Source organism: Rhinatrema bivittatum, chromosome 4 (assembly GCF_901001135.1).
Source record: "Rhinatrema bivittatum chromosome 4, aRhiBiv1.1, whole genome shotgun sequence".
Taxonomy (NCBI): domain Eukaryota; kingdom Metazoa; phylum Chordata; class Amphibia; order Gymnophiona; family Rhinatrematidae; genus Rhinatrema; species Rhinatrema bivittatum.
The window spans coordinates 224,368,609-224,389,094 of NC_042618.1; the positions used below are offsets into that span (position 1 = coordinate 224,368,609).

A 20,486-nucleotide genomic window follows, 5' to 3' on the forward strand; every position below is an offset into this window, starting at 1 on the left:
TTCTTTTTCAAAGTTTAGTTCACGTGAAATGATCCAGCTCTCTCACTTAAAGTGGATTACCTGCTTTCTAGGTGCATTAGGTTTGAAACCCATGCATAAGCCTTTTTTTCTGTTGTCAAATTCTTAAGAAGCCTTACTTACTGAAACTGAACATTTATATAACAGTTTTTAAGCACTTACAGTAAAGGGCATTTAGCTTATAGGAAATACTGTTAATTGTTCTAGTTGCCAGAAATAATGCTTTCATAAAATTTTCTGTTGGTTCAGTGGAGAGTGGATCTGCACTTTCTGCCGGGACTTGTCCAGACCAGAGGTTGAATATGATTGTGATGACCCCAGTCAGAATGCAGAAAAAAGAAAAGCAGGAAGTACTCCAAGTTTAGAACCAGTCGATCAGAAGGTGAGCATATACTAGTCCAGATGTTTGTTTTTGTTTAGAAATAAATGTAATCTTTTTAGTTGCCAAAATTTCCAGAAAAAAAAATCATAGTTCCATTAACATGTTTTAATTTAAAAAATTACATATATTAACCATGTCGCTTCTCACAAATGTAATTCATTCAGAGGCAGTCCTGCAGTTCTTTTGGTTCTTTAATGAAAGATAATTCCTTCTTAATCTAGAAGATAAGCATCCTTGATTATAGGGAGGGTGGATGAGGAGTTAACTGTCAGGCCGATACAGAAAACTTCGCGGGAGAGTGGGTGAGCGATCCAGTAAATAAATTTATGTAAATAAGGGCCCGCGGTAAAAGGAGGCGCTAGGGACACTAGCGCGTCCCTAGCACCTCCTTTTTGACAGAAGCGGCGGCTGTCAGCGGGTTTGACAGCTAACGCTCAATTTTACCGGTGTCGATTCTCAAACCCGTTGACAGCCACGGGTTCAGAAAACTTTGGCAGGCGTTAATTTTTTAAAGTAACGTGCGGCTTGGCTGCGCATACTTTCTGTATCGCGCGGGAATAACTAATATGCCCGTCAACATGCATTTGCATGTTGCGGGCACTATTAGCTTCGGGGGGGGGGGGGGGGTTGGCCTCACGTTTTCGATGCGCTATTACCCCTTACTGTATAAGGGGTAAAAATAGTGCATCGAAAACGCACAGCCAAATGCGGGCTAACAGTGCGTTCCATTGGAGCGCACTTTACTGTATCAGCCTGTGTGTTTTTAGCACAATGATACTTTTCAATATGTTGGAGATAATTGAAAAACTACACTGTTTACTTTGTTGGCTGGAATGCATAAGAAATCAATGTGCTTCACACTTTTGTTTGCAATGTTTTCATTTCCTAATAGTAAAAAATTTATACATTAACATTTTAATAATATAATTATCAAAAGTTAGAATATACAGAATGATGTAACCAGCATTTCTCCAAGGGTGTAAACCTATTCTAAATGCTATTACTGCTAATTGCTTCTATAGTGCTACTTGACCTATGAAGCTCTGTACAAAATCACATGAAGACACTCCCTGCTCAGTCAAGCTTACAGTCTAATCAAGACACAGATACAGGGTGAAGGAGACTTTGTGAATTTAATTTATTAAGAAATGTATTCAAATTGGTAAGGCAGGTTCATGTGATGTGGTGAGAAAATGCAGATGTTTTCTTACTCTGGGGGCCACTTCTTTTTCCATAGATAAGCAGCTGAATTAGCCATGCTGTCTGGGTACGTCCTCCGTGCCACTAGGTGGCGGAGCTCTCCAAGATCACCCAAAGTCTTTTGGTGAGATGTTCCCTCCTGCCTGTCCCTCTGCCTCCTTGAGGCTCCTCAGTCCGTTTTTTCTGCGTGACTGACTGCACGCGGAGCTATTCTCTCTTGTGAGGAAAATTGTTGTGAGGAGAAAAACCTGACAAGAATTGTTAAAAAAAAAAAAAAAACCCCAAAACAAAAACAAAACTTGACAGAATTACCACACAGAACACTTTAACTTAAGATGCCTCATCCAGGGTTTAAGTTTTGTGACTGTGGGAAAATCATGTCTGTAACTGACAGATATCAATTCTGTTATCTTTGCTTCCGTCCTAAACATGACCAGGCGAATTGCACGGACTGCGGACGTGTGTCCCCACGGGTGCAGCACCAAAAATCTGCACGGATCGCCCAACTCAGAGAAGAGGCATCGGTCTCGTATGCCCCCTCTGAGGCTTCAGCCAGGTCGTCTCCGGGACTGAAGATGACCCACCCCTAAAGCCCAAGCCCATCGAAGGGGCCACCTCTGCGGACCCTCCAGGTCCAAAAGAGAAGAAGAAATCCAAAATCCCATCGACGCAGGGCGCAGGAGACGAGCTGCAGATGCAACCTGTGTTGAGAGCATCGAAGGATTATGGCGTCGAATCATCTACGGTACATCGCCGCATAAAGGAGCGTTGCTGCATCGCCGCATTTACGACGCTGTGTTGAAGCCGAAGTCACCAAAGCTATCGACGCAACCCGGAAAACATAAAAAAACATCCAACCAGTCATAAAAGAACTAGGAGTCCTTCCCCACTACTAGTGGTAGACTCGGAGGATAGTCCGTCCCCGCCACGGCTATTGGGAACCTCTTCTCCATCATCCGAGGTTTTCTCCGGACTATCTGCGGCCTCTCATCGCCGCAGCAGATCAGTTGTTGCAGGATCCACTTACTCCCAAAGTTGTCTACCCACTGAAAGACGTCTGACACCCTCGAGGACCAAATACAGACATCCTCAGGTAGGGCAGCCCTATTGCCATCTGGCCAAAAACCGGATCCAAAATCATCCACTTCAACTTCGGCTGCTGCTCCTATTACACAGATTACTAGTATCTTGTCGCAGTTTTTGACATCAGTCCAGCAGCAACACCAGCCAGTCCCTACTGAACCAGAGGAGATGCCTTCATCACCTAAACCGGGACCAGCACCAAAAACACAACCTAGGAGACCATCACCTCCTCCAATGGATTCTCCTAGTCCATCCTCTTCCCTAGGGTTGTCAACCGATTACCTGTCTGACCCACAAGAATTACCACCGGAGCCAGTTTCACCACCGGAGGATCTCACATACCCCCAATTCTTAGAAAAAGTGGGTCAGCGATTGGGAGTAGAAACAAAAAACGTACAATTACCATATGATTCGGTTGTTGGAGTCAGCCATGCAAAAGGCACGCAAATCCAGACTACATTCAAATAGTCCACCAGGCAGGGACAATAAGAGTCTCGATGACTTCGCAAAGAGAACTTTCTAGTCAGGAGTTCTGAACGCCAGGATTCAAAACCACCAATTTTACGTAGCTCAATATCTGTTCGAGTGTCTGTAGACCTTAAAACCTTTTTTACAAGGTTCAGAAGACAACACACCTTCACCAGAATTTCACGACATGGAGGAAGGACTGCATCTGCTTGTGCGTTCCATTTACGAGGGATTTGAAACCTCTGCTAAAACTACGGCTAACGCCATAGCAACCAGATGATTGGCATGGTTAAGGGCGAGCGCCATAAGAGATGAAGTACACGATAAGCTTGCCAATCTTCCCTGTCGACCAGACAACCTGTTGGGTAATAAACTCACAAACTGTGGCAAAATTAAAAGAGCAGAAAGTGGCAGTGCTGTCATTGACACATGATGTCATCTTCAAGATGTCATTTCGGTTCATATAAAAAATCTTACCTGAGACGTCCATATCGACCTTATACCACCTATAGGCCCCAGCACTATCAGACAAATCCCCAACAGCCTTACCAGCAACCAGCTTCACATCAGCACCCATGCACTCGTCAGCCACGCCAGTCTGCAGATCCTCAACCACCCAAAAACCAACAAAGTTTTTAGAACTAATTCGGCCACCACTACCCACCCAGAAAGTAGGAGGACGGCTGTCCCACTTTCTTTCACAAAGGCGCACCATAACATCAGATTCGTGGGTCCTCGCTATAATACAAGACTGATACTCTCTCAACTTCACATCCCCTCCATCTCTCCCGCATACAGTTGTCACCAAACATCAGAGCATTCATCGGGAAATTCTTCTTCAAGAAGTCAATCACCTACTCCAACAACACTATATACAGGAGATACCTCCATCCCGATATCAGAAGGGATTCTATTCACAATACTTCTTCATCCCCAAAAAATCTGGAGGTCTTCGACCAATTCTGGACCTACGCTCCCTCAACAAACACATTCGGAAAGAGAAATTCAAATTGACTTCTCTCAAATCCATTCTTCCCTTCCTACAGCCCATGGATTGGATGTGCTCCATAGATCTAAAAGATGCATATACCCACATACCAATGCACCCCAAATCTTGGACTTACCTCTGTTTTCAGATGAAAAAGAAACATTTTCAATACAAAGTTCTTCTCTTCGGTCTCTCCTCTGCTCCCAGAGTGTTCACAAAATGTCTAGCGGTGGTGGTGGCACATCTCCGTCGACAGGGGGTTCAGATATTCCCTTATCTAGACGATTGTCTGTTAGTAACCCCCAGTCCCGTTCTCCGACGAGACAATTTAGTTCGCACAATCACTTGCCTAGACAATCTGGGTCTCCTTATAAATTACGAAAAATCGTATCTTCAACTTGCCCAGACTTTGAACTTCACTGGAGCTTCTGTAGACACCATTCAGGACAAAGCTTTCTTCCTACAACCTCGAGCGTTAGCTCTCACTACACTAGCCCAGTGTCTATTAAACCTTACAACTACTTCAGCCCGTCAAGTCTTGACCATACTAGGTCATATGGCAGCGTGCACCTACTTGGTTCCACACACGAGGCTACACATCCTTCGCCTACAATGGGGCCTAAAAATTCAATGGTCTCAGTTCCGAAGTTCATTGTCCACTCCAGTGACATTGACAACCAACATGAAAATAGACCTTTGCTGGTGGATAACCCCACCAGCATTGACAGACGGCTCACTGCTGAGACCCCCTCGACATCAATTAGTTCTTACAACAGATGCCTCTCCCACAGGATGGGGAGCCCATCTTACCAACCTACAGACTCAGGGATTGTGGTCCATCCACGAACGCAATTATCACATCAACCTCCTGGAACTAAGGGCTATCAAGAATGCCCTTCAAGCTTTCGAACACAGTCTGCTACACTATGTCATCATGATTCATACAGGCAACCAAGTAGCAATGTTTTACATAAACAAGCAAGGGAGGGTCCAGTTCATGGAACCTTTGCAAAGAAACGATAGAGATTCTAGACTGGGCCCACAGCAAGGGAATCTCCCTATAAGCAACATACCTGCCAGGAATCAACAATTCCAAAGCAGACAAGTTAAGCAGAATTTTTCATCCACACGAATGGGAACTAGATCACGAGGTAGCTAATCGGATTTTCTCGATTTGGGGATCTTCCCCAGATCGACCTCTTTGCAACAGAACTCAACAAGAAGGTCAACCTTTTTTGCTCAGTATAACTCAGCGCACACCGATTGCTACAGGACGCATTCCTCCTCGATTGGTCTCAAGGACTCCTTTACGCATTCCCTCCGAGCCCTCTAATCTCTCGCACAGTGCACAGATGCATCGAGGACGAGGGGGATCTAATCCTCGTCGCACCAGCATGGGTGCGCTAACCGTGGTACAGTTACCTAATTCAGCTATCAATCTGCAAACCAGTTCCTCTACGAAACAACCCCACCCTCCTCACCCAACAGGGGGGGCTCGCTTCTCCATCCGCTTCACGCATCCTTGAATCTCACTTTATGGAGATTGAAAGGCTCACATTCCAAACACTAAACATCTCTCCACAACTGGAAGATATTCTAATCGCAACCAAGAAACCAATCAATGCGACTAAGCTATCAACAAAAACGGAAGTGTTATGCCTCCTGGTGTTCCTCCATCGACATAGTCCCACTCACGTATCCACCTAAACATCTTCTGAATTACCTCCTCCTACTCTACATGCAAGGTCTGGCCACTAGAGATGTGAATCGGAACCAGAATCGGATCCGATATCAGTTCCGATTCACATCTCTATAGATGTGAATCGGAACCAGAATCGGATCCGATATCTGTTCCGATTCACATCTCTACTGGCCACCGCCTCTCTTCGAGTTCACCTCAGCGCAATATCAGCTTATCACACTCCCCTCAACGGAGAATCTATAGTCTGTCATTGTCTGGTTTCCCAATTTATGAAGGGCATACTACATCTACGACCCCCGATCAAGAAACCGCCAGTACCATGGGATATCAATCCAGTTCTGGAACAACTTATGCTACTACCTTTCGAACCACTGGGAACTTGCCATCCTAGATACCTTTCTTGGAAGGTACTTTCTCTCAGGACAAGCAGGATGATAGTCCTCACATATGGGTGACGTCACTGGACGGAGCTCTAACATGGAAAACTTTCTGTCAAAGTTTCTAGACACTTTTTACTAGCACACTGAGCCAACTGAGCATGCCATTATCCCTCTAGCCAAAGGGGTCTCCCTTCAGTCTCTTTTTTTCTGCGCTGCAGTTTGCCTCGCAGTCAGGAGCCTGTGTGACTTTTCACACAATATTTCCTCACGGAAAAACTTATTTTCCTCAGAAAAATATCCTCTCATAGGGGTCTCCCATTCTCAGTTCATTTTTCTTCAACTAATTATTTGCGGTCGATACCGTCCTTATTTTATTGGTGACTGTAGGCCGTCAACGGCTGTCCAGCCTTAAGTTTGTCATTATGGCAACCGGGTTAAAAAAATGCCCAAATTGCCCCTGTACGATGTCAATCACCGATCCTCACATTGAGTGCATTTTATATCTGGGCACAGGACATAATGTTTCTCACAGGAGACAAGCAGGATGGTAGTCCTCACATATGGGTGACATCACAGGATGGAGCCCAGTCACAGAACACTTTTATCAGAGTTTCCAGAACTTTGACTGGCCGCTACTGGGCATGCCCAGCATGGCATAAGAACATAAGAACATGCCATACTGGGTCAGACCCAAGGGTCCATCAAGCCCAGCATCCTGTTTCCAACAGGCTAATCCAGGCCATAAGAACCTGGCAAGTACCCAAAAACTAAGTCTATTCCATGTTACCGTTGCTAGTAATAGCAGTGGTTATTATCTAAGTCAACTTAATTAATAGCAGGTAATGGACTTCTCCTCCAAGAACTTATCCAATCCTTTTTTAAACACAGCTATACTAACTGCACTAACCACATCTTCTTGCAACAAATTCCAGAGTTTAATTGTGCATTGAGTGAAAAAGAACTTTCTCCGATTAGTTTTAAATGTGCCACATGCTAACTTCATGGAGTGCCCCCTAGTCTTTCTATTATCCGAAAGAGTAAAAAACCGATTCACATCTACCCGTTCTAGACCTCTCATGATTTTAAACATCTCTATCATGTGCCCCCTCAGCCGTCTCTTCTCCAAGCTGAAAAGTCCTAACCTCTTTAGTCTTTCCTCATAGGGGAGCTGTTCCATTCCTTTATCATTTTGGTCGCCCTTCTTTGAACCTTCTCCATCGCAATTATATCTTTTTTGAGATGTAGCGACCAGAATTGTACACAGTATTCAAGGTGCGGTCTCACCATGGAGCTATACAGAGCCCTTATGACATTTTCCGTTTTATTCACCATTCCCTTTCTAATAATTTCCAACATTCTGTTTGCTTTTTTGACTGCCGCAGCACACTGAACCGACGATTTCTATGTGTTATCCACTATGACGCCTAGATCTCTTTCTTGGGTAGTAGCACCTAATATGGAACCTAACATTGTGTAACTATAGCATGGGTTATTTTTCCCTATATGCATCACCTTGCACTTGTCCATATTAAATTTCATCTGCAATTTTGATGCTCAATTTTCCAGCCTCAGAAGGTCTTCCTGCAATTTATCACAATCTGCTTATGATTTAACTACTCTGAACAATTTTGTATCATCTGCAAATTTGATTACCTCACTTGTCTTATTTCTTTCCAGATCATTTATAAATATATTGAAAAGTAAGGGTCCCAATACAGATCCCTGAGGCACTCCACTGCCCACACCCTTCCACTGAGAAAATTGTCCATTTAATCCTACTCTCTGTTTCCTGTCTTTTAGTCAGTTTGTAATCCACAAAAGGACAGCGCCACCTATCCCATGACTTTTTATTTTTCCTAGAAGCCTCTCATGAGGAACTTTGTCAAATGCCTTCTGAAAATCCAAGTACACGACATCTACCGGTTCACCTTTATCCACATGTTTATTAACTCCTTCAAAAAAGTGAAGCACGTTTGTGAGGCAAGACTTGCCTTGGGTAAAGCCATGCTGACTTTGTTCCATTAAACAATGTCTTTCTATATGTTCTGTGATTTTGATGTTTAGAATACTTTCCACTATTTTTCCTGGCACTGAAGTCAGGCTAACCGGTCTGTAGATTCCCGGATCGCCCCTGGAGCCCTTTTTAAATATGGGGGTTAAATTAGCTATCCTCCAGTCTTCAGGTACAATGGATGAATTTAATGACAGGTTACAAATTTTTACTAATAGGTCTGAAATTTCATTTTTTAGTTCCTTCAGAGCTCTGGTGTGTATACCATCCGGTCCAGGTGATTTACTGCTCTTAGGTTTGTCAATCAGGTCTACCACATCTTCTACTACTAACCCTGCAGCCAGCAGGGGTCCCCCTTCAGTCTTCTTTTTTCCGCGCAGCAGTAGCCTCGCGGTAAAGGAGCTCTGCAGAGATTCCTGACAGGAATTTTCCTCACGGAATTACTAAAAGTTAATTTGCCCTACAGGGGTCCTTCCTTTAACTTTTTTCAGACCGCGGTACTCCGTTAAGTTTTTATTTGTTTTCCGTCGATTACCGTCGAGTTTGGCCCTTCTGGCCGTCGACCGTACCGCGGCTCGATTTTTGCCATGGCCATGGCGTCGGGATTCCGTCGGTGCCCGGACTGTAATCGCACCATGTCCATCACAGACGCCCATAAAGTCTGTGTTATGTGTCTAGGACGCGAGCACGATGTCTTGACCTGCACCAAATGTGCCCTAATGACATCAAAATGTCGCAAGGCCAGAATGGAGAAGATGGAACTTTTATTCCGTGCTCAAACCCCGACTCCGTCCATTGCATCGTCGTCAGAACCGGCACCATCAACTTCGCACCAGCATCGACTGGCCGGTGACCTCCGGCATCGACGACATCTTGGCCATCGACACCATCTACTCCCCCTCAGGATCGAGGGGATCATAGAGACAAACATCGCCATCAACACCGTAAGTCTCGGACCATCGAGGGAGCGAAATCATCGACCTCGCCATCGTCCGAGCCGCCGTCGAAGATACCCCATCCAGAAAAGGCACCGACCTTTTTGGCGACTGGGTCACCGAGGCAACACTCACCCGACAGGATCGGGAGCCGCGATTCCACCTTTAATGGTGGCCCCTCCGGCTATGCCTCTGCTTCCTTCTTCTGTTCCGGAGCCGGGGCTGCTTGCTCCAGGTCTCCGAGAAGAACTGGACCGGATGGTTCAGGAGGCCATCGGCAAGGTGATGCAATGACTCCAGGTTCCTCTGACACCGGTACCAATTGCAGAACCGTCCACCGACCCGATTCCGGCAGCGTTGGCACCGCTGCTTTCCAGGATGGAAGCGCTCATTGCCACTTTTCCACTGATGGACCCCGGGTCTCCGGTGCCCTCCCCGCTTACATTGTCATTGGGAGGAGAAACACCATTCCGCATCCCTCCATCGGCAGTTCTGCCTCATCCATTGATGCCAATACGTCCGGCGCCACCAAGCCGTCCATCGATACCCTCGATGCCTGCGCCGGTGCCTTCATCGGTGCCTCCGATAATTCCTCCGATTCCTTTGGAGCCTAGACCAGGACCTTCAGGTATCCCATCATCCCATCCCCCTCTAGTTCCTAGAGGGACAGGTGCTGATCCCTACGACACCTGGACTGATGATTCCTCCCCAGACACCGATGATTTACCTTCACCACCTTCACCCACTGAAAGTAGGAAGCGTTCTCCTCCAGAGGACCTCTCCTTTATAAATTTTGTGAAGGAAATGTTTGAATTGGTTCCTTTCCAATTGCAGACTGAACAGGATGACAGACATCAGATGATGGTGTTGCTCCAATTCTTGGATGCTCCCAAGGAAATAACCTCCATCCCTATCCACCAGGTTCTTCTGGATCTCCTCAAGAAGAACTGGGAACATCCTGGCTCCATTGCTCCAGTGCATAGAAAAGCTGACACTACCTATTTGGTGCAGGCAGCTCCAGGCTTTCTGAAAACTCAATTGGATCACCAATCTGTAGTTGTTGAATCTGCACAAAAATGAGCAAAGAGATCAAAGCCTCACACTTCTTTTCCCCCTGGCAAGGAACAGAAGTTTCTAGATGCCATTGGCCGTCGAGTATTCCAAGGCTCAGTGCTCATCTCCCGGATTGCTGCTTATCAGCTCTATATGACCCAATATAATAGGGTCAATTTTAAGCAGATACAAGATTTGACAGATACCCTGCCTCAACAATTCCAAGATCAGCTTCAAACCCTAGTAAACAAGGGTTTTGAGGCGGGCAAGCATGAGATCAGATCATCCTATATCTTTGATACTGCTACCAGAGTATCTGCAGCAGCTATTTCGGCAAGGAGATGGGCCTGGCTCAAGTCTTCCGACCTTCGCCCTGAGGTACAAGACAGGTTATCTGACCTACCCTGTGTAGGAGATAACCTATTTGGGGAACAGATTCAATGGACAGTGGCAGAACTTAAGGACCATCATGAGACTCTGACAGCTCTCTCTGATACCTTCTGACTACTCTTCAAAACAGCCCTTCCGAAAGGACTCTAAAAAGTCATTCTTCTGGCCGAAGAACTCCTATCTGCCACCAACCAGATCCCGTGCCACGAGACCTTTTCAAAAAGCCCAGTCTCATCAGACATGGAAAGAAAAGCCGCAAGCAGCTCCTCAACCAGGTCCTGCTTCAGGTTTTTGACTTCCACCTAGAGAGTAGCAGCCAGCCACTATTGACTCACATACCAATGGGAGGCCGACTGTGCCATTTCAACAACATATGGCACTCAATCACCTCAGACCAATGGGTACTGGCGATAATTGCCCAGGGTTACCATCTGAACTTTTTCTCCGTGCCACCGGACTCCCCACCTCTGCCGACGTGGAAAATATCCGATCACTCCATCCTTCTGGAACAGGAGGTCTCCCTCCTCCAGTCCAGGGCAATAGATCCCGTACCCTACTCTCAACATGGCCTAGGATTCTATTCCCGGTACTTTCTAATTCCCAAAAAATCGGGAGGCGTTCGTCCTATTCTGGACCAACGGGCCCTCAACAAATACCTCCAGCAAGAGAAATTGAAGATGGTAACCTTAGGCTCGCTTCTGCCTCTCTTACAAGGAGGAGACTGCTCTGCTCTCTAGACCTCCAGGACGCATACAATCATATTGCAATAACTCCATCTCATCGCAAATACCTGAGGTTTCTAGTAGACCCCAATCACTATCAATACTGAGTGCTTCCATTCGGCCTAGCCTCTGCGCCACAAGTCTTCATGAAATGCCTCGTAGTGGTTACAGCCTTCCTAAGAACTCAGGGTGTTCACATCTACCCCTATCTAGATGATTGGTTAATCAGGGCTCCCACTCAGCAAGCTGCACAGTCGTCCCTCAATCTAACCTTACACACTCTAATTTCATTAGGATTTCTCGTCAACTATGACAAATCCTACTTAGTCCCATCTCAAACCTTGTCGTTCATTGGGGCAGACTTGAACACCTTGCAGGCAAAGGCATTTCTGCCTCGACAGCGAGCTCTCACTCTCGTGTCTCTTGCACACCAGCTGCAGTCCCAGCACTCCGCGACTGCACGCCACATCCTTATCCTCGTGGGACACATGGCGTCCTCAGTTCAAGTCACACCAATGGCCCGTTTGGCCATGAGAGTCATGCAGTGGACTCAAAGCATTCAGCCCCTGTCGACCATTGTCCACATAACCGACCCACTCCGTCAGTTTCTTGCCTGGTGGAAATATCAGAACAATCTCCTCCAAGGCTTGCCCTTCTATGCTCCAGACCCTCAAATAACCCTCACCACCGATGCTTCCAACCTAGGATGGGGAGCCCATGTGGCCAATCTGCAGACACAAGGATCTTGGTCTCCAGAGGAAGCCAAACACCAAATACATTTCCTGGAGCTTCGAGCAATCAGATATGGTCTCAGGGCATTTCAGGATCGCCTCTCAAATCAAGTCATCCTGATCCAGACTGACAACCAGGTGGCCATGTGGTACATCAACAAACAAGGGGGCACGGGTTCCTTCCTTCTGGGTCAGGAAGTTCTGCAGATATGAGCGGAAGCTCTCTCCCATTCAAGGTACCTCAGGGTCACCTGGTTTCTGGGAGTGGACAATGTGTTAGAAGACAAGCTGAGTCACATCTTTCAACCTCATGAGTAGTCACTCAACCCCTCAGTAGCAAACTCCATCTTCCAACAATGGGGATATCCTCAGATAGACCTCTTTGCGTCTGCTCAAAATCACAAAGTAGACAACTTCTGCTCTCTCATTCACAGCAAACACTCTCAGCCAGAGACGTATTCTCCCTCTCGTGGGCAACCGGTCTATGCATTCCTTCCACTTCCTCTTCTCTCGAAGACTCTCGTGAAGTTACGTCAGGACAAGGGTACCATGATCCTGATTGCACCTCACTGGCCACGCCAGGTGTGGTTTCCAATCCTTCAGGATCTCTCCATTCACAGGCACATTCCCCTGGGAAAGGACCCGCTTCTGATCACTCAAAATGACGGGTGCCTCCGCCACCCAAATCTTCAAGCCTTGTCCCTGACGGCATGGATGTTGAAAGGTTAATCCTTCAGCTACTTAACCTTTCTGAACCAGTTTCCCGTGTCCTGATTGCTTCGCGGAAGCCTTCCACGAGAAAATTGTATTCTTACAAATCGAACAGATTTAAGTCATGGTGCTCTTATCAGTCCCTTGACCCCTTTACCTGTCCAATCACAAAGTTTTTGGACTATCTCTGGCACTTATCAGAGTCAGGTCTAAAAACTTCCTCCATCAGGATGCATGTCAGTGCGGTAGCCGCCTTCCATAAAGGTGTCTGGGATGTTCCTATCTCAGTACAACCCCTCGTAACACGTTTTCTGAAGGGCTTGCTTCACCTCAAGCCTCCACTGCGTCCTCCGGCCCCTTCTTGGGACCTTAATCTAGTTTTGGTTGGCTCATGAAATCACCATTCGAGCCTCTTCACTCCTGTGTGACCTAAGGTAGTTTCGGAATTTCATCTCAATCTAACCATTATAATACCTACCTTTTTTCCCAGGCCCCATTCCAATCCAGGAGAGCAGGCTCTGCATACCCTTGACTGCAAATGGGCTCTAGCGTTCTACCTAGACCGTACAGCTGCCCACAGGAAAAGCACTCAATTGTTCGTCTCTTTCCATCCTAACAAATTAGGGCAGCCTGTGGGTAAGCAGACTCTCTCCTCCTGGTTGGCGGACTGCATATCCTTCTGCTATCAGCAAGCAGGCATTCCACTTCAAGACTGTGTTAAAGCACACTCTGTGAGGGCCGTGGCGATTTCAGTAGCACATCTTCGATCAGTGCCGCTTCCTGACATTTGCAGGGCTGCCACCTGGAGTTCTCTCCACACCTTTGCAGCCCACTATTGCTTGGACAAAGCCGGAAGACAAGATTCCATCTTCGGCCAGTCTGTCCTTCGTAACCTGTTTACATCGTGACGTACCAGCACCCTTCCGCCTGCCCGGTGGGGTTCAGGATGCCCTCTACCAAATTCCACCCCAGTTGTTGTGCCTGTGCCACATCTTTGGGTACATTTGGTGCATATTCGGACATCCTCAGCTCGGTACTCACCCATATGTGAGGACTACCATCCTGCTTGTCCTGTGAGAAAGCAAATGTTGCTTACCTGTCACAGGTGTTCTCACAGGACAGCAGGATGTTAGTCCTCACGAAACCCGCCCACTGCCCCGCGGTGTTGGGTTCATAACGTTTTATTATTTTATTTTTCGGCACTGCCTGTAGTTTTTAAATAAGACTGAAGGGGGACCCTTGCTGGCTGCAGGGTTAGTGCCATGCTGGGCAAGTCCAGTAGAGGCCAGTCAAAGTTCTGGAAACTTTGACAAAAGTGTTCCGTGATTGGGCTCCATCCTGTGATGTCACCCATATGTGAGGACTAACATCCTGCTGTCCTGTGAGAACACCTGTTACAGGTAAGCAACATTTGCTTTCTTCATGTCCGCAATGCACCGAGATGACATCAAAAATTAGACGGGCCCATCTAGAGAAAATGGAACATCTCTTCAAAATTCAGCTGCTTCCATCGACATCAACGCAGTCTTCACTGGCAGGGATTTCTAAAAAGGTAATAAAAATCCGCCAAGTACATGAGGGTAGTGGGTACCCACTTTCCCCGACTCCATCCAAGGCATCAACTAAGTCTGCTTCGCTGCTAGAAGAAAGCACCGAGAAAAGCATCGACACCGGCATAGACTCCTGCATTGACATGAAACACCCGGTGCCAGATCCGATCCTGGAACAGGCTCGATGGCTATCAAACTGCCTACTAAGAAGGTCAGGGTAGAGGATTCATCTGTGCCTTCGACACCACAAGAGCCAAGGCAATCCCCACCGATATCGGTGCTGGGTACTGTGCCCCCACAGGGACCTATGGAGGAGCCAGTTTTGCCTACTTTGCCAACCCCTATAGTTGCTCTGTCTTCATCAGCTATATGGGAGGAACTGGACGGATTTATCCATCAGGCAGTAGTCTATGCCCTCCAAAAACTTCATCCACCGGTGCCGGTTTCCATACCTCTACCGATGCCGGAGACATCGATTCTCCCACCACTGCTGACTAGACTTGATTCATTGATCGGTGCCTTGCTGATGCAACCTGCGCCATCGATGCTGAAGGCACCGATCAAGCATCCGAGAGACCCAGTTCTGGGTTCTTCGTACTATGAAAGCACAGACTCAGACCAACAGCCATCGACACCTCAGCCAATGCCAGGACCGTCGAGATTCTCGGGATCGAGACGTCCAATTCCACCATTGATGCCGCATCCATTGCCATCAATGCCACCAAGGCATAAACAAAAAACACCAATGGATTCATCGAAGACTATACAACCATCAATGCCATTCTCCCTTCCTCCTTCCAGTCCACATCCACACACCTTATCAGACACCTGGGAGGATGTGAACACAGATTCCTCTACTGAGGGCATCTTGTCAGACCCGTCTCCACCAGAGGAAAGGAGAAAATCACCGCCTGAGGACCTCTCCTTCTCAAATTTTGTACAAGAAATGTCTGAAACAATCCCCTTCCACTTATTAACAGAAGAGGATACAAGACACAGGACTTTAGAGGTCCTTCAATTTGTTGATGCATACCAGTGCATGAAGTGCTAGTTGACCTTCAACATCGCCTTTGGGAGCATCCCTGCTTTGTTCCACCGGTAAACAGAAGGACAGATGCCACATATTTGGTACAACACATTCCTGGGTTCCAAAAGCCTCAGCTCTCAAATCAATTTGTTGTGGTAGAGTCTGCGCAGAAAAGATCAAAAATGATTAGGCCACACTCCTCTACACCACCTGGGAAAGAGCAAAAATGTTTAAATGATTTTGGACCTAAGATGTTCCAGGGTTCCATGCTCTTATCCAGAATTGCCTCATACCAATTATATATGACGCAATACCAAAGACATTTGTGGAAGCAGATGCAAGAATTATCAGAAACTCTTCCACAACAGCATTAAGACAATTTTAGTTCCATCATACATAAAGGTCTAGAAGCTTGGAAGCACGAGGTACGTGCAGCCTATGACTCATTCGACATCCTCCAGAATGGCAGCCACTGGTATTAGTGCCAGAAGATGGGCATGACTGAAGACATCCGACCTCAGGCCTGAGGTCCAAGAAAAATTAGCAGACCTTCCTTGCACGGATGACAACCTGTTTGGAAAAAACTGCAAGATGCAGTGGCTCAATTGAAAGATCATAACGAAACTCTGCGCCAACTGTCAATGATTACTGCAGAAACTCCATCTTCTGCAAGATGCCCATCCAGAAAAAATACAAGAAAGCCATTCTACCAACCACGCAGGTATTATCCACCAGCTCCTCGTGGTAGGACAACACGGCCAGCCCAGAGAGCTCATCCCAGGCAGCCAAAAACATCCAGGCCTCAGCCTCCTCCTCGGACGGGCCAGGCATCGGGGTTTTGAAAAACTCCCAGAGAAACAGCAGCCTCTCCAAAAACCCAAATCAAAATTTACCAGTAGGAGGCCGGGTTTCTTTCTTTCTACCCAATTGGAAAAACATCACAACAGATCAATGGGTACCATCTGGATTTTCTCACACTACCCAGAGATTCCCCACCAAACTCTGGATACTCAAGGATCATACCACTCTTCTAGAAACAGAATTATCCACCCTCCTGAGAGTCAGGGCGGTGGAACCGGTTCCCTGACCTCAGCAGGGCAGAGGATTGTACTCCCACTATTTTCTAATTCCAAAGAAAACAGGTGGACTCCGCCCCATCTTAGACCTCCGAAATCTCAAATTTCTATGAAAAGAAAAATTCAGGATGGTGTCCTTAGGCACCATGCTTCCCCTTCTACAAACAGGAGATTGGCTCTGTTCTCTGGATCTTCAAGATGCTTACGCTCACATTCCAATTTTCCCACCTCATCGCAAGTACCTGCATTTCCTAGTGGGTCATCAACACTTTCAATACCGGGTTCTGCCCTTCGGACTTGCCTCGGCTCCCCGGGTATTTACAAAGTGCCTAGCAGTGGCTGTGGCCCATCTACGCAAGAAAAGCATACACGTTTTTCCTTATCTGGACGACTTACCATTTATGGTAAGCAAACCTGCTTTTCTTGTCCTAAACATTGCAGCTATTTTTTGCAACACTGGGGGACTAAAATTTATTCCTTGGTTGATAAACTCCTCTGCAACAAACTAAAACAGTTTGGAAGTGAGAATTATTGTGTTATAGCTACATAATTAACCCATAAGAACTAGGTCAAAAACAATCTGAGCTCTTCCAAGATGGCAGACTCAACACATGAAATTCCAGAGCCTTCCTCAGTGGAGCCCTTGGTGAGTGAAGTGGCAGCACTAGTTGTTTTGGTGTTGGAGAGCAGTTTGAAAAAACATATTTATTTATTTAATTGCTTTTATATACCAACATTCGATTGAGATATCACATTGGTTTACATATAACTAAACAAATAAGACCAGAACTGCTTATTTTACATTGTAACAAGGTAACATGGAAACATTTTTTACATTGTAACAGGGTAACGTGGAAAACATGGTAACTTGTATAACATAATCAATGTAACTTGATTAAAATAAATATAGTAACATGGAAACTTGTATAGGTTGTTTCTTATGTAGGGTATTTAGAAAAAATGACATTGAAGCTGGGGAGGGATTTGGGTAGGAAAAGATGGTGGGGACTTGGATGGGGGATTCATTTCGGTGGGGGATGAGTCTGAGTTAGCGATGAGGCCGGGGGGTGGGGTTAGGTGTCTGGCGGAAAGGCTTTTCTGAAGAGCCATGTTTTGAGTTGTTTTTTGAATACTTGTGTTGAGGGCTCGTTTCTGAGAAGGGTTGGGAGGGAGTTCCATAGTAAGGGGCCCGCTACGGATATGGCTCGTTTGCGGGTGGAGGTGAGGTGTGCTGTTTTAGGGTTGGGAACTGTGAGGAGGCAAGAGTCTGAGGATCTAAGATTTCTCTTAGTGGTGTGTGGGAGTAAGGCAGAGTTTAACCAGTTCATCTTGTTGTTTATTTTTTTGTGGATGAGGGTGAGGGTTTTGTATTGAATTCTTTGGTTGATGGGAAGCCAGTGGAGCTCTTTTACTGTGGGTGTGATGTGGTTGCATTTTTTTATGTTTGTGATGGATCTGGCGGCGGCGTTTTATAGTAGCTGGAGAGGTCTGAAGATTATAGTTTGCATAACTGTTCGGAAGTCTTGGGCATGAAGAAGGGGTTTGAGCTTTTTTAGTTTTTGGAGTTTGAAGAAACCATCTTTGATCATGTTGGATATGTGGTGTTTGAGGTTTAGTTCATCGATGGTCACTCCCAGGTTTTTCGTTGATGTTGTGAGTTGTGCTCCTTGGTTGCTGTTGAGGGGGGTTGGAGGGCGGCCATTGGCGATATGGAGTATTTCAGTCTTATTTTGGTTGATGCAGAGTAATAATTGTGATAGCAGATGTGTTATTTTCGTACTGAGTTGGTTCCATTTGTCCACGGTATGTTCGATGGTTTTGTTTATGGGGATTAATAATTGTATGTCATCTGCATATACAAAATAGGTGAGGTGTGATTCAGAGAGGAATTTGCAGAGTGGAAGGAGGTAAATGTTGAATAGGGTGGATGATAGGGAAGATCCTTGTGGGACACCGTATGTAAGTGGTATTTGGGGGATTCAAAAACTGTATAGCAAATACCACTTATACCGTGTAAGTGGTATTTGGGGGGATATACAAAAACTGAGGAAGCACATGACTAGGCGCACATAACCAAAAATCTGAAAGAAGTGGAATCAAGAATTTCTAAGGTGAACGATCAAATTCAAGTATTGGAAACCAGGGTTGCAGCACTTAAAGCTATGGAAAATAAGTATGGAGTGGAGGAGTAGCTTAGTGGTTAGGGCAGTGGGCTGCAAACCAGGGATACCAGGGTTCAAATTCCATTGCTGCTCCTTGTGACCTTGGACAAGTCACTTCACCCACTGTTGCGTCAGGTACAAACTTAGTTTGGGAGCCTTTTAGGGACAGGGAAACATCTACAGTATCTGAATGTAATCCCCTTTGAAATGATTGTAAGGCAGAATATAAATCAAATAAATAAAATGGAGCTTTCAGAGATAGTAAGCCAACAAAGTCTTCCCGGTCCAGATGGACAGTGAAGTTCAATGTTTTACATCAACAAGCAAGGAGGCACAAGGCACATCTATACACAAGGCATATCTGTACAGTCTCCTGTATCAGGAGACTACAGATGTGAGACTAGGCCACCTCTCAAGGGATGGTCCTCAGAACCACATATCTGACAGGCATGGAGAATATCCTGGAACCCCATGAATCATCCCTGGACTGAGGGGGATAGCAAACCAGATCTTTTGCAAGTAGGGTAGAGCCGCTATTTGCATCTCCTCAGAACAAAAGGATTCCGCTCTTCTGTTCCAGAAAATGGGCACAAAGCAAGCTAGCCTTTAATGCTTTTGCCCTCGGGGGCAGGACTTGCTTTACATGTATTATTTGGTATTAGTCACAAAGACTTAGTTAAAGCTAACAGAACATTGGCGTACCATGATTCTCATTGCTCCCTTTTGGCCAAGCCAGATTTGGTTCTCACTGCTGAGGGAGATGTCTATCAGATCAGGGTGGGAAATTCCCAGATTTCATTGCTAAGGATCAGGACAGGTTGTGCCATCCCAGTGTTAGGACCTGTTTTCACTGCCTGGATGTTGAGAGAGACTACAACCTCTAAATCTGGCAGAGGATGAGGCTCATATTTAACTTCAAGAAAGATTTCCATTAGGAAGTCCTGTGGCCTGAAATGAGCAAACTAAGAAAACTAAAGTCATGGGATAGGAGGTGATATCCTTTTGTGGATTGCAAGTTGGTTAAAAGACAGGAAACAGAGAGTAGAATTAACTGGTCAGTTTTCACAGTGGAAAAAGTTAAACAGTGGCGTGCCTCAGGGATCTGTACTTGGACCGGTGCTTTTTAATATATTTATAAATGATCTGGAAAGGGGTACGACAAGTGAGGTGATCAGATTTGCGGTTGACACAGAATTATGCAGAGTAGTTAAATCTCAAGCGGATTGTGATGAATTGCAGGAGAACCTTGGAAGATTGGGCTTCCAAATGGCAGATGAAATTTAACGTGGAAAAGTACAAAGTGATGCATATAGGGAAAAATAACCCTTGCTGTAGCTACACAATGTTAGGTTCTATCTTAGGAGTTACCACCCAGGAAAGAGATCTAGGCGTCATAGTGGATAAAACATTGAAATCATCTGCCCAGTGTGCTATGGTGATCAAAAAAGCAAACAGAATATTAGGAAGGGAATGGAAAATAAAACGGAGGATGTCATAATGCCTCTGTATCACTCTATGGTGAGACCATACCTTGAATACCTTGTGCAATTCTGGTCATCGCATCTCAAAATGGATATAGCTGCACTGGAGAAAGTGCAGAGAAGGGTGACCAAAATGATATGGGGTATGGAACGGCTGCCCTGTGAAGAAAGGCTAAAGAAGTTAGGGCTGTTCAGTTTGGAGAAGAGATGACTGAGGGGGGGGGGGGATATGATAGTCTACAAAATCATGGAAGGACTTGAACAAGTTAATGTAAATCAGTAATTTACTCTCAGGTAATAGACTAAGGGGCACTCCATGAAGTTAGCAAGTAGCTCATTTAAAACAAATCAAAGAAAATTCTTTTTCACTCAGCACATAGTTAAACTCTGGAATTCATTGCCAGAGGATGTGGTTT

The 20,486-nt window shown here is 45.9% G+C and overlaps 1 protein-coding gene across 1 annotated transcript in view; it reads left to right on the forward strand.

Annotated features, from left to right (window-relative positions):
• Positions 1–20,486, forward strand: part of TRIM24 (tripartite motif containing 24) — a 622,654-nt gene that overhangs the window by 473,963 nt on the left and 128,205 nt on the right. Inside the window, 1 exon segment of the mRNA XM_029599765.1 lies at positions 268–400. Coding sequence (XP_029455625.1) covers positions 268–400 — 133 coding nt within the window.